We start from the raw sequence: 14,728 nt of genomic DNA, 5'->3' as shown, positions 1-14,728 counted from the left end.
ACACAATACTCAAGATGTGGTCTCACCAAGGCCCTGTACAACTGCAGCAAGACATCCTTGTTCCTGTACTCAAACCCTCTCGCTATGAAGGCCAACATACCATTTGCCTTCTTAACCGCCTGCTGCACCTGCATGCTTACCTTCAGCGACTGGTGCACAAGGACGCCCAGGTCTCGTTGCACTTCCCCTTCTCCCAATCTATTGCCATTCAGATAATAATCTGCCTTCCTGTTTTTGCCACCAAAGTGGATAACCTCACATTTATCCACGTTATACTGCATCTGCCATGCATCTGCCCAATCACCCAACCTGTCCAAATCATACTGGAGTTTCTCGGCATCCTCGTCACAGCACACACGCCCACCCAGCTTTGTGTCGTCTGCAAACTTGGAGATATTACATCTAGTTCCCTTGTCTAGATCATTAATATATATTGTGAATAGCTGGGGTCCAAGGACCAATCCCTGCGGTACCCCACTAGTCACTGCCTGCCACTCGGAAAAAGAGCCATTTATTCCAACTCTTTGCTTTCTGTCTGCCAACCAGTTCTCTTTCTAAGTCAATACCTTGCCCCCAATCCCATGTGCCTTAACTTTACATGCTAATCTCTTATGCGGGACCTTATCGAGAGCCTTCTGAAAGTCCAAATACACCACATCCACTGGTTCTCCCTTATCTATTTTACCAGTTACATCCTCAAAAAATTCCAGTAGATTAGTCAAGCACGTTTTACCTTTTGTAAATCCATGTTGACTTTGTCCGACCCGGTCACTATTTTCCAAGTGCTCTGCTATTACATCTTTTATAATGGACTCTAGCATTTTCCCCACTACCGATGTCAGGCTTACTGGTCTGTAATTCCCCGTTTTCTCTGTACCAGCTTTTTTGAATAGTGGGGTAACATTAGCTACCCTCCAAACCATGGGTGCTGTTCCAGATTCCATCGAATGTTGGAAGATGATCAGCAATGCATCTACTATTTCTAGGGCCACTTCCTTAAGTACCCTAGGATGTAGATTATCAGGCCCTCGGGATTTATCGGCCTTCAATCCCATCAATTTCCCTAACACCATTTCCCTACAAATACTGATTTCTTTCAGTTCCTCCCTTTCATCAGACCCTATGTTCCCTGACATCTCTGGGAGGTTATTTGTGTCCTCCTTTGTGAAGACAGAACCAAAATATGCATTTAATTGGTCTGCCATTTCTTTGTTCCCCATTATAAATTCCCCTGCTTCTGACTGCAAGGGACCTACGCTTGACTTCACCAATCTTTTTCTCTTCACATATCTATAAAAGCTTTTACAGTCAGTTTTTATGTTCCCTGCAAGCTTACTCTCATTCTATTTTCCCCTTCTTAATTAATCCCTTTGTCCTCCTTTGTTGAATCCTAAACTGCTCCCAATCCTCAGGTTTACTGCTTTTTCTGGCCAATTTATATGTCCTCTCCTTGGATCTTATGCTATCCCTAATTTCCCTTGTTAGCCATGGTTGAGTCACCTTTTTTGTTTTATTTTTATGCCAAACTGGGATGAACAAATACGAACTCTGTAATACACATTGCCAATGGGATACACAGTTAGTCGTCACTAAGTATCTGTCTGGATTTTTAGGCTACAATTAACATTTAGAGACAAGGGGGAGGGAGGGAAGGAATATCAGGGAAAGGGAATGGACAAACAAGGAAATAAAATGCCAGGTTTCAAGCACCAAATCAAAAGCAAATTTCACAATTCAAACATAGATGCGGAGTAGCTTGACCCACATTGTCTGTAGAAATACTATAGCTGCTTATAGATGTGCCTCATTTCTATACACAACTCATCAATAGTTTATATAAATTGACATATGTAAACAGAATGGAATGATGCTAGGAGTTACGTTTTTCACCAATTAACTATATATATAGGCAAAACATTTTGCTGTATATTCCTGTTGAAAGGGTACTGAGGTTTTACAAACTATTCACAGTTCTATACTTACGCAGACACTCATTTGGATTCTCTGCAGTGGCCCTGCGCCAGGGTCGGTCGTTGTAGAATGGCTGACAATTCCCACAGTCCACTTCCATTGTGTTGTGTTTGCAGTTGCAGACAAGCTTATTGAATTCATTCTTAATACATTCACTGGCATGGCCATTACACTTACACCTGTGAGGGTGGGGGATGACCAAAAAAAAAGATAATCAATAATCAAACAAGGCAAATATCATTTGAGGATGTGATCAATCTAGATTGAAAAATAAATTTCACTTCACGAGTTTTAAATCATCAACTGTTGCTTTGCAGAAATAATGGCAAATAGTCAAAGCCATTTTACATTTAAAATTGTGATCCTTTCATGCTATTAAGCAAATACATTGCTTCAATTTTTTTTCTAAGTTTATGGTATCCATAACCTACAGTTGACAAGCAACTGAACTTTAAAGACTGGTCACTTTATCCTAATATCTCACTGTGCCCATCTTGGATTAAATCATTAATGAATTCATCATTTTCAATCTGAACTGAAATCTAGTGCGTTGGTTTTGCATTGTTACATCGCACAACTGAAACAATGGAACATCGGACTCAAATCACCACAGCCATAACATTACCCACATCTTCTAAATGAAAGAATCTTTCAGGGAGCTGCTTTGAGCATGATACAGGGAGCATAAGCTACTCAAATACAGCAAATTAGCAATAACAACAGTGATTTACACAAATTATTTTTGTTGTAATTAGTCACTTTTTCCACTGTTCTTAGTTGAGCAAAATAAGTCAACTCTACCTCTTAAGTGCACATACAGAACAGAATGGGAGCTAGAGTGAATGGAGCAACAGCAAAAATACTCTGATGAAGTTAAAGAGAAAACCTAATCATAATGTGGTGCAAGTTTTCTTTAGTCATCCTCCTCCTTTGGTCTGAACGCACACTGCAACTTAGGACCTTAACTTATTTTGTCGCCCCCATTTTCCTGCCCAAATCTCCTATTTACATTCTCTGTATAGTCAATTGACAGGTCGCAAAAAAGAGCAATTTGAGGGCCAATCAGACTCCACCCAACCATGCTACTTTTTACATTTTATTTTCACTCTGCTCTAACATCAGATTGTAAACATCCCACAGTTTTTAAACATATATCAAGTCTTTATCTGGATTGGAGATTACAGTCCCTTAAAAATTACAATGGCACAGTTACCTACGCAGTATTGTCAACCCCAGTACCTCTTAAACCAGGAGACACCTCTTAAAAATCATGAGATTTAGTATAGAAATCATGAGTTGCTATTTTCCCCCCGCCCCGACCCCTCGCTGACCTTTGCTCCCAGACAGGAAGCAAAGCGTAAAGCACTTTGGGATGGCCCGAGGTTGTGAAATGTGCTATATAAATGCAAGTTCTTTTTTAAATGCTCACAAAAATGGAGTCTAAACTTAAAACTCAAATCCACTATTTTTCTTTTTATGATGGCAAACAGTCTTACTCCATCATCAAAAGATTGCCAAAGGAAAAAACCTGATAGTACCATGGGACTTCATTGCTTTTTTGCCAACTGAGCAGAGCTGGCACTTTAAAATAAAATGCCCATGATATAACAGAGAATACAAGTGTGCTTAGTTCTGTTCAGCCAGCTGGTTTAAGCGAGCAGCTGTCACACCAGTTCATTCACCTCAACCTGAAGCCTTGGCACTAATTCTGGGAACTGCAGCCGCTGGTCCACCCCGGCCCAGCCCAACTCAGCCCGGCTTGGCTAAGCCCAGCCCAGTTAAGAGTCAGTCCAGTACTTGAGACGCAACTTCAGCCATTTTCAATTCAGTCTTTTCTACATTAGTGAGAAACAGAGATCCGCCTTCCCTTCAACCACCCGCGGCAACAAGCAGCCCTGCCATCGCCAGTCAGCTGAGAAGAGGACCATCCATAGCAACAGCCCTAGCAATTGCCGAGGCACAGAGGGAGCAGCACGAGTCGTGCTCGTGCTCCCGAAACTGGTGTTTTTACATCTCATTCACTCCGCGTGCCTGCAGACTCAGCGCTGAGTCAGAGTATTGCAATCCTCTTACAAAAATGAACGTGTGTGTGAAATGTTACTTAAAACTCGGGAATTGGAGCAGAATTGCCTACAGGCATTTATTTAGCAAGGAGGGGTGGGGGTCTGGCAAGAGTGGGATGTCACGCAGATCCCATCGATCAAGAATGTGCTCTCTGTGGGGAAATGTCCAGTTAGGTACCGTCTGTCACAATGGACCGGCAACATTTTTCATACAGAAGGGATGCGCCACGGAAAAGACAGGGTGCTGGCATTCAGCTCACTTACAAACACGGTCACACAGGGGAGCGAGGGGGGGGGGGGAAAAGAGACTATTGATGGAAAACCGATGGGAGACAGTACTATGGGACAAACCAAGTCACGGACCCCCTCCCAACCCACGTGTCTCCATCAGCCACAGGTGGCGGTGACAAAAGTAAAACCTGAATCCATGGGACCAATTAGGAGGAGTTGATAGATGCTGATTGATTTTCTAACAGCTTATTTGTGGCTTAAATATTTGAGCTCCTGGGTTGTTATTCACTTATTAGGTAATAGACTCAGAAAATGAGGCAACTTGAACAAACAATATGATACGATACTCACTGGCAACATCCTTAGCCTTCAACCCTTTATAGCTTGTTACATTGGCCCAGAATTTGCGGTGGGGAGTAACAGCAAATGAACAGTGTTCACAGTTACCCTTAGAAACTGACTGCAACTTCAAGATTTAACACCTGCGCATCCTAACATAGAAATCCTGAAGTTGCAGTCAATTATACATTGTTCCAGCACTGGCTGCCTGTAGCCGCCCCGCCCCGCCCTTCCCATAGCCGGCAACCAGTGTAATCAGTAAAACTGATGAAAACTTGGGCTTTTCCACAGTAATATCGCTGTTAAATACCCCATTAAAAGTTAGACCTTGTTGTATTAGGTGTAACTGGGGTTTTAACAGCATATTGACTGCTAAACAAACGTTATGGCTCTGAAAAACAAATTTAATTTTCAGTGTCAAATTTCTGCATAAAGCTGAAAATTACAATTTAAGAAACTTAAAAAAAAAATTGTATTTTTTAAAGTTTGCTCATATTTTATTTCAGGTTTACCTTTTCCCCATGCGAGAGCCCCAATCTTTGTTTTGCTCTCTAACATTTTTAAAAAGTTAGAATAAAAGGAGCTTCTTTACTTCCTGGTTCCCGGTCTCTGACTCTGCCCCTTTGTGCATTCCTCTTTTCTGATTTAATCCATCATTGTTGATCAGATCCTCCCTAAAATTCACCCGTCTGTTAAATAAATTTAATGGCTGCAGGCATAGAAGGAATCACTTTGGGCTGCAGGGAGCAGAAGTGGGCAGCACTTTGAAAATCCTAAGACAGGATTCCAAGTAGTCAGTTAAAAAAGAGCCAAGGACCGTTGCAAAAAATGTGTAGAATATTACCGAATTCCCTCCCATTTGGAAGAGTTTTACTTGCCTTGCTCATGCCTTTTCACAGGCTTGCATATCAACACTTTCCAACTCTTTCCAGCATTTTGAATTTAGTTTACAGTGTGGCGACACGCCACCACTGGACATAATCCGCTCACGGCGACACAGACAGTCGAAGCAGAAGCCCCCAGCCGGGGGCCCTTTCCTCCAGCAACTTGTTTCCTGCAGGGACAGGCTGCCGGGAGCACTTCCTGTCTGGGAAGTATTTAAGTGGATGCGCGGGCTTTTCTAGTTCCTGTTTGTCATGTGGTAGGAATAAAGCAGTTGTGTTTTCAATAGCTCTCGTCTCGACTCCCACGTTTGCCGCGGTATCTCAACACTGGTGACCCCGACGCTCAGGACGAATCCTAAGCTAGCATGGCGGATACAAACGCAGTCACGGTTAAATTACCAGACTTTTGGGAGAACCTCGCCGAAGCCTGGTTCGTTCAAGCTGAGTCCAGATTCCGGCTGAAAGGCATTACAGTCGACGCCACGAAGTACGATTACCTCGTCGCCTCGCTCGCCTACGCTACAGTCCCCAAGGTTTGGGCAGCGCTGCAGAATCCACCAACGGAGGGCAAGTACGAACATCTGAAGGCTGCGCTACTTAAAAAATTTCAAACGTCCTCTTACCAGCGCCACTGCCAACTCCTGGACCTCCCCGGCCTTGGTGACGCTTCACCATCAGACCTGCTTTCCCACATGCTGTCCCTCTCAGACGACAAAAATCCCGGCGCCCTTTTTCGCACGCTTTTCATTCGGCAGCTCCCCGCCAGCATCCGCCCGCTCATTGTGGAGTCTGACTCCACGGACCTGAATGATATAGCCGAAAAGGCCGACCGGCTGCTCTCTGCACAGGCCGCTCGCGACGTCGCGCCCGACCTCACGGCAACGACCACGCGGTCTTCCCGGGCCGCTAGGCCCGACCGCCCTACCACTCCGGGTCACTGCTACTACCACACCCGTTTTGGCGCGAGGGCTCAACGCTGCACGCCACCGTGTACCTTCAAACCCCCCCCCGCACCGGCCCCCGCGATGGCCGTGGGGCAGAAGGAGCCCCAACTGTACGTCACTGACGACAGAACCAACCGCCGATTTCTGTGCGACACAGGGGCCCAGCACAGCATCACCCCCGCCCTCGAGATCCAACGCGGCACACGGGGTATCACACTGGCTGCAGCCAACGGCTCTGAAATCCGCACATATGGCACCCGCATGGTCACGCTCGACCTCGCGGGCCGCCGCTACCGCTGGGAGTTCCTCACAGCCAAGGTCCTCTGCCCACTCATCGGCGCCGACTTCCTACGCGCCCACGGCCTCCTTGTCGACATTCCGAGGCACGGCCTCGTCGACATCAACACTATGGCCCCCATCCCCGGCGCCTTTACCCCGGCCCGTTCGGCCAGCCTGACGACCTACTGCCTCGCCGGAGCCACGGACGACTACTCGGCACTCCTAGCTGAGTTTCCCGCCCTCACTAAACCGACCTTTTCGGCCAAAGCCGCCAAGCACGGTGTGGAACACTATATCCCCACCACCGGCCCCCCAGTTTCTGCCCACGCCCGCAGACTCAACCCGGCCAAGCTGGAAATCGCGCGGGCCGAGTTCACCAACATGGAACAACTCGGCATCATCCGCCGCTCCAGCAGCCCTTGGGCCTCGCCCCTCCACATCGCCCCCAAGCCCGGCGGAGGCTGGCGCCCTTGCGGGGACTACCGCCGCCTCAACGACGCCACCACCCCCGATCGATACCCGGTGCCACACATCCAGGACTTCTCGGCCCGACGAACCGTCTTTTCCAAAGTCGACCTGGTGCGCGGTTACCAAGTCCCCGTACACCCCGCGGACATCCCCAAAATGGCCGTCATCACCCCATTCGGCCTGTTCGAGTTCCTGAGGATGCCCTTCGGCCTCAAGAATGCAGCACAGGCTTTCCAGCGCCTTATGGACTCAGTCCTCCGGGACCTGAACTTCCTATTCGTCTATCTAGACGACATTCTCCTGGCCAGCTCCTCCAAACAGGAACACCTCGAACACCTTCGCATCCTGTTCGGGCGCCTAGCCCAACACGGGCTCATCCTCAGCCCGGCGAAGTGCCAATTCGGCCTAACCGAGATCGATTTTCTCGGTCACCACATCACCCCTGCTGGGGCCGTCCCCCTGCCCAACAAGGTGCAGGCCGTCCAGCAATTCCCCCGCCCCACAACCATCAAGGGCCTCCAGGAGTTCCTCGGGATGGTGAACTTCTACAACAGGTTCATCCCCAGAGCCACAGCCCTCATGAAGCCCCCATACGACTCCCTCCGAGGAAAATCCGGCAAGATGGACGTAGCCTGGACCACTGACACGGCAGCCGCCTTCGACGCCACCAAAAACGCGCTCGCCGACGCCACTCTGCTCGCGCACCCGAGGGCCGATGCCCGGGTCGCGCTCACCACCGACGCCTCCGACCACGCGGTCGGGGCCGTGTTCGAGCAGTGGGTCAATGGCGCGTGGCAGCCACTTGCCTTCTACAGCCGCCAACTGCGCCCCCCGGAGGTCAAATACTCCACTTTCGACCGCGAGCTTCTCGCACTCCACCTGTCGGTCCGCCATTTTAGGTTCCTCCTGGAAGGCCGCCCCTTCACCGCGTATGTGGACCACAAGCCACTCATACGCGATGGCCAAGCACACCGAACCCTGGTCCGCTAGGCAGCAACGCCAGCTCGCGGCCGTCTCCGAGTTTACTACGGACATTCAGCACGTCTCCGGTAGAGACAACGTGGTCGCCGACTGCCTTTCCCGTCCCGCCGTCTGTGCGAATCACCTCGCGGTCGACTACGCACAACTAGCAGCGGCCCAGCTCACGGACCCAGACCTCCTCTCGGCGGCTACCAGCCTGCCAGGGCTACGCCTAGCCAAGGTCGCGCACGGGCCCGAAGCCACGGCAGTCACGTGCGACGTCTCACTCGGCCAACCCAGGCCGGTCGTCCTCGAGACCTGGCGCCGCCGCGTCTTCGACGCGCTCCACGGGCTCTCTCACCCGGGTTCCCGCGCATCCGTCAAACTCCTCTCCAAGCGCTTCGTCTGGCGCGGCCTCAGCAGAGATGTTCAGACTTGGGCCACCTCCTGCCTCGCCTGCCAACGGGCTAAGGTACAGCTGCACACCAAAGCACCCCTGGGAGACTTCGAGGTACCCAGCCGCCGCTTCGACCATGTACACGTCGACATAGTCGGTCCCCTGCCGCCATCGCAAGGCCAAACTTATCTCCTCACGATGGTCGACCGCTACACACGCTGGCCTGAGGCAGTGCCGCTGACCACCACCACAGCCGACATCGCCAGGGCGTTCGTTAACACCTGGGTTGCGAGGTTCGGCGTACCGGCCGACATAACCTCCGACAGAGGCGCCCAGTTCACCTCCGAACTCTGGACGGCCACAGCACGCAACCTCGGGGTGACGCTCCACCGCACCACGGCGTACCACCCGCAGGCCAACGGACTTTGTGAACGCTTCCACAGGTCACTCAAGGCCTCACTCCGCGCCGGCCTGCAGGACAGTACCTGGACTGACCGCCTACCGTGGGTGCTACTCGGCCTATGCACCGCGGTCAAGGAAGACCTCCAGTCCTCGGCAGCGGAGTTAGTCTACGGACAACCGCTGCGCGTCCCAGGCGAATTCCTTCCGGAGCCTACAAAGCCTTGGTCGGCCGAACAGCAGCGGCTCGACTCTTTCTCTTCCGCTCAGCAGTTCGCCCCACTTCCGGTCAACCGACACGGCGAACTCGCACCTCACGTCCCGCCAAATTTACAGCAGGCGCGCTTCGTCTTCGTGCGACACGACGTGCACCGCGGGCCCCTGCGACCCCCATACGACGGTCCGTACGAGGTACTACAAACCGGGGACAAGGTCTTCAAGCTGCGACTCGGCGACAGGGTCGAGACAGTCTCCATCGACCGGCTCAAACCAGCACACACAGAACCAGGGGAACAGGTCCCCGTGGCCCAGCCTCCAACTAGAGGCCGTCCCCCCGGCAAGCCAGCACAGCCGGCGGCGAACCGCCCGACCTAACCAACCAGACCGGCGACCACTCAGAGCCGCTGCGGCAGAACCATTAGACCACCGTCACGACTCGTCCACTCCTCCTAAGCGGATTCTGGGGGGAGCTCTGTGGCGACACGCCACCACTGGACATAATCCGCTCACGGCGGCACAGACAGTCTAAGCAGAAGCCCCCAGCCGGGGGCCCTTTCCTCCAGCAACTTGTTTCCCGCAGGGACAGGCTGCCGGGAGCACTTCCTGTCTGGGAAGTATTTAAGTGGATGCGCAGGCTTTTCTAGTTCCTGTTTGTCATGTGGTAGGAATAAAGCAGTTGTGTTTTCAATAGCTCTGGTCTCGACTCCCACGTTTGCCGCGGTATCTCAACAACAGTTTATTAAAGCCAGTAGCTGCTGCTTTCTAACAGTAGTTAACATAATTAAATAGGAAAAGCAGCTTTAAAATGGTCTTTTCTACAATCCCACTGAACTCTGGGAAAACAGAAAGTAGTCATGCTAAGAACCAGGGGTGCTTCAGACAGTAATTTTAGAACAAAGGCTTTTCCCCACAGCTAGCAGCTGATTCCAAATGGCCAGAGGTAGGGACACTTAGGCCCATCAAGGCTGAACAGTAGGCTATATCATTTGATCAAGCTAAGTACTGTACCACCTGGGATAACCTAAAGCAGAGCCATCTTTAACTCGTACTGTCTTATTACAACAGAAGCTGACGGTTCAAGAGGGAATGGATACTGCGTCAATGGATGGAGATTTCCACCACTAATGCCACCAGAGGTAACAGGAGCATTCCAGAAGGAGGCAAGACAGCCAATTCTACCATGGCTGTCGAGGAAGGACAAGCCTATACGAGATCAAGGAATGATTATTGTTCTGCCTTATAATTGTAGGAGTTTCATTTTGTTGCCGCCAGTAGGTGGCAGTAAATGGAAATGGCCGGTAGGGTCACTCAACAGGAAGTAGTATAATGATAGCAAACAAAGAGGTCACATCAGCATGGAGCGTGCTGCAAGTTAATCCGCTGTAATCTTACATTGTTACGCCTTCGAAAGCACTGAGCATTGCCTGTGAGTTGAATGGTTTCATTACATATTAATGTTTAGATGTTAGTTATATCTCATTATGTAACAAGGTGCATTTCTTTTTTCTCTCTCAGTTTTACTCCAACCCAATGCAACTGATTTGTATTGTTTCATTGACCTCATGTAAGTGTGGCATTATTAAACACCGGAGCTTGGACGCTACATCCTGACTCCCATGTCGTTATTGAAAGGAGTTTGGCTGGCTGTCTAACTGCGTACAGACACATACACGTAGGGAGGACAGTACAATTATTTTTTTTATTCGTTCCTGGGATGTGGGTGTCACCGGCAAAGCCAGTATTTATTGCCCATCCCTAATTTCCCTCGAGAAGGTGGTGGTGAGCCGCCTTCTTGAACCGCTGCAGTCAGTGTGGTGAAGCTACTCCCATAGTGCTGTTAGGGAGGGAGTTCCAGGATTTTGATCCAGCAACGACGAAGGAACGGCGATATATTACCAAGTCAGCATTGAGAGAGACTGGGAGAGGAACTTGGAGATGGTGATGTTCCCACGTGCCTGCTGCCCCTTGTCCTTCTAGGTGGTAGAGGTTGCGGGTTTGGGAGATGCTGTTGAAGAAGCCTTGGTGAGTTGCTGCAGTGCATCTTGCAGTCATGGTACGCCGGTGGTGGAGGGAGTGAATGTTTAAGGTGGTGGATGAGATGCCCAATTTATTTTTTGAAACACTACAGTGCACATTAATACAGTTGCCAGTTTATAAATATTTTTGAAATTTAACATTCTTGTTGCAGGTTTCTATTTGCACAGTTGCCATTTTTCTTTTCCCTTGCTTGTACTCTGGTCTCCCACTGGTTTTGTTACTAGCCTAAACCTTAACTACTAGCATTAATATAGCACTTAACATATAAAGAGAAACTCAAGCTTCACAACAGAAATACATAGGGTAACAGATACCAAGCCAGGAGAGCTAGATTAGGAAAGGTGACTGAAAGCTTGGTCGATGAGGTGGATTGTAAGCAGCTTTTAAATGGTGGTGTTCCAGAGAGACGTTATTGATGACTTCTTCCATCACGTTATTGATTTTTTGGGCGGAGGGTGTTAAGACAGTAATTAGCTGGGTTAGATTATCTTGTGTTTTTTTGTGGACAGAACGTAACTAGGTAATCTCATCACACTGTTCGATAGATGCCAGCCAGCAGCAAGATGGCACGCTCTGCCAGTTGGTCGTTCGATACACAAAATCTACTCAATGAAGTCCAGGTTGTAAGGTGTGTTTGGTTTATGACATTCCTAGTGTAGATGTTGGTATTTACGCAATTTATAGTGACAAACTCCACTGGTGGAGGAGTCTAGAACACGAGGGCATAACCATAAAAATCAGAGCCAGGTTGTTCAGGAGAGAAGTTAGGAAACACGTCATGAAAAGGATGGTACGAGTGTGGAACACTTTCCCACAAAAAGCAGTAGATGCTAGCTCAATTAATAATTTTAAATCTGGGATCGATAGATTTTTTACTAGCCATGGGTATTGAGGGATTATGGCGTCAAAGCGAGTGGATGGAGTTAGGCTACAGATCAGCCATGATCTCATTGAATGGGAGAACAGGCTCAAGGGGCTGAATGGCCTACTCCTGTTCTTATGGCCTAGATTTTCACTGTGCCGTGAGGCGGGCTTTTAGGCATGCGGGGGGCAAAAATCCCAAATTTGGGGGTCCCGACACCATCCCGCCCAAAACCCGCCTCCACGTAAGTTTCAGAGGAGGCGGGTACCCGCCCCACACTGGGACCCGCCGACCCGAGGCGGGAAGGGATTAGTGCCAATTAACTGCCTGTTAACAGGTAGTTAACTGGCAGTTTTTAGCCTAATCCCTATTTTGAGGGGTGTCGTGGGGGATTCCCAACAGCTCCAAACCACGGCAGGTTAGAGCAGGCGGGGCGTCGGGTTGAAGGACTTGGAGGGATCGCGATGTCGGTGTTCAGGTGAGTGATGGGTGCATGAGTGCAAAGGTAAGTGTGTTTGGTGTGTCTAAAGTGTGGAAAGAAGTTTAAATTACCTGTACTTACCTTAACAGCCTTTCTTCCTCTAGGCATCGGGAGTCCATCACTCAGCCGGCACTGAAAGCTGAATGGCTGCGGTCCGTCAAAAGTGACAGAACTCTCACCGGCACTGAAAGCTGAAGGCTAACAGTCTCCGTAGAAGGACTCAGGTTAGAAGTCAGACTGTCAGTGTTTGACAGCTTCAAACAGCTGTGAAACACTGATATTTCATCTGTCAAAAACTCTTGACAGATGAAATGTCAGTCTGTGACGTCACCTGTTGCCGGGTGGCCCTTAATTGGCCTGCTGAGCCCGCTGGGCGGGCTCAACAAGGTCAATCAAGGGAAAATCGCGTTGTTTGGCCGGACGTCGATGGAGGCGGGACTAAAACCCGAAAGTTGTAGTCCCGCCTCCTTCCCGACTGCTGAATGAAAATCCAGCCCTATGTTTCTAAACTGAGGGTTGATTTCAGAACTAATCTACTCTGTTTGCCATTGCAAACTGTTGGCCAGGGTCATCAACAATGCAAGGGAACGGAATTATCAAATTGCTGACAGATGATTTGGCATCTGGCAATATTAACTGTGAATGTTTACTATTACTTAGATCTGTTCTGGTGAGGTGAAGATCATCTAAGATCATGAAGTAAAAGTGCAATTAGTTGTTGCAAATCTAGTTCAAGGAGGGAAAAAAAAAACTTTGAAATTCTAGGATTCCTTGCTTCCTCACTGCAACATATACTCTCAGAATTACTTCACAGTACGATTAGTGAACAACCAAAATAGAATCAGAAATCATGTAAACTATTTTGCATGGAAGAATCAGCCTAATGTTCTCTAGATCAAGGCTGCTTCCCACTTGCAAAGAGTGGAAAAATCAAAATTCTGCTATTAAAATATAATTTATAAAGATTAAATCTGAGAATCTAACAGGTTATGGCTAAATCCACTTACTGACTCAAAGTGCAACAACAGGTTAAAGTGATTCATCATCTACATTAACTTTTCAGCCCAAGCCTGCAATGTGATACCCCAGCTATGTGTCAGACATAATCCTGAATTGTCAGTGATATGAAGTCTTAACAGGAAAATTGGTGGAAATAGCAAAAGAATGGGAGGTTAAAGAGCAGCATCTGAAACGTTTAAAATGTTTTGACATTTTTAGATGAACACTTCCTGTTAAGTCAAACATGCAAGTTCTCAAACTGACAAAGTGCAGGTGCTGGGCAACTACAGCAGGTTAATGCACTGATCTTGCACCACTTGGATCTGGATTTCAATTCAGCCCAGGCAAATGATGAAGATCACTATTGACAGCTGTAAGAGTCTCAAACAAATTATCTTTGGCCAGTTTCTTCCCAGTTTGTAATGATCACGAGTTCCCAGCACAGAAAACTCTATGACAACCACTTCCTGTGATCAAAAGAGAGAGGGACACCGCATGTTCAAGATCAGTCAGTCCAAACGGTTCTGGAAGGAAATTCAGCCTAGCGAAGCAAAATTCACTCAAGTTAAGCTCAGAACTAGTAGGCCGACAAGGAAAATAGTTATTTAACCCACTAATATATGAAATTATTTTCTTATTCAAAAGAGGGGTTTTAAGGTTAAGGGAAGTAAGTGAGTTTTGATTATAACCATCATTCTGCACATTGACTTGCAGTCTGTAAAATAAACAAACTTAACAATTCGCATCTGGCCTCATCTCACGAAGTGTTTTCTGTCAGCTTACCAAAAAAAATGGAGATGCATTCGAGGGCACGCATGAAAGACATGCTATCCAGTTCAGATCACACGGGAGTGTTATTGTTGCACCATTTGTAATAACTTTTTGAGTAGGTTTTATGTACTGGTCAGATCTTGGGGAGGGTGGCACGTGCATGCAGATGCAAGGACGCAACTCGAGCAGCTCATAACAGGATGTGCCTTATCTGATGACCGGTTGCAAGACCAATAAGAACTAGAGTCTCCAATGCCATCAGAATTTGAGATCGATCCTTCCACGTGACATTGATGACAAGAGCATGTTTGCCCTTATCTGCACTCATAAGGAGCAGTGGCATTAACTTAATTTACTTTCATGGTTGTCCCCAGCAGCACTCTGGTTGTCAAAGGCAACCATGTAAAGTAAATGAGCTATCATT

General features: G+C 48.4%; 1 protein-coding gene across 1 annotated transcript in view; it reads right to left on the bottom strand.

The window, feature by feature from the left end:
* lamc1 (laminin, gamma 1) overlaps positions 1 to 14,728 on the bottom strand; it is a 292,326-nt gene that overhangs the window by 70,004 nt on the left and 207,594 nt on the right. Inside the window, exon 4 of the mRNA XM_085982601.1 lies at positions 1,984 to 2,150. Within this exon, the coding sequence (XP_085838727.1) occupies positions 1,984 to 2,150 (167 nt within the window). The remainder of the gene's footprint in view (positions 1 to 1,983; positions 2,151 to 14,728) is intronic.

The sequence above is a fragment of the Somniosus microcephalus genome, chromosome 3 (genome assembly GCF_052327205.1).
Source record: "Somniosus microcephalus isolate GS21.2 chromosome 3, FLI_Smic_1.0, whole genome shotgun sequence".
Taxonomy (NCBI): Eukaryota; Metazoa; Chordata; class Chondrichthyes; order Squaliformes; family Somniosidae; genus Somniosus; species Somniosus microcephalus.
Note: the sequence above shows the minus strand (reverse complement) of the source record. Positions and strands in the feature narration are given on the sequence as shown.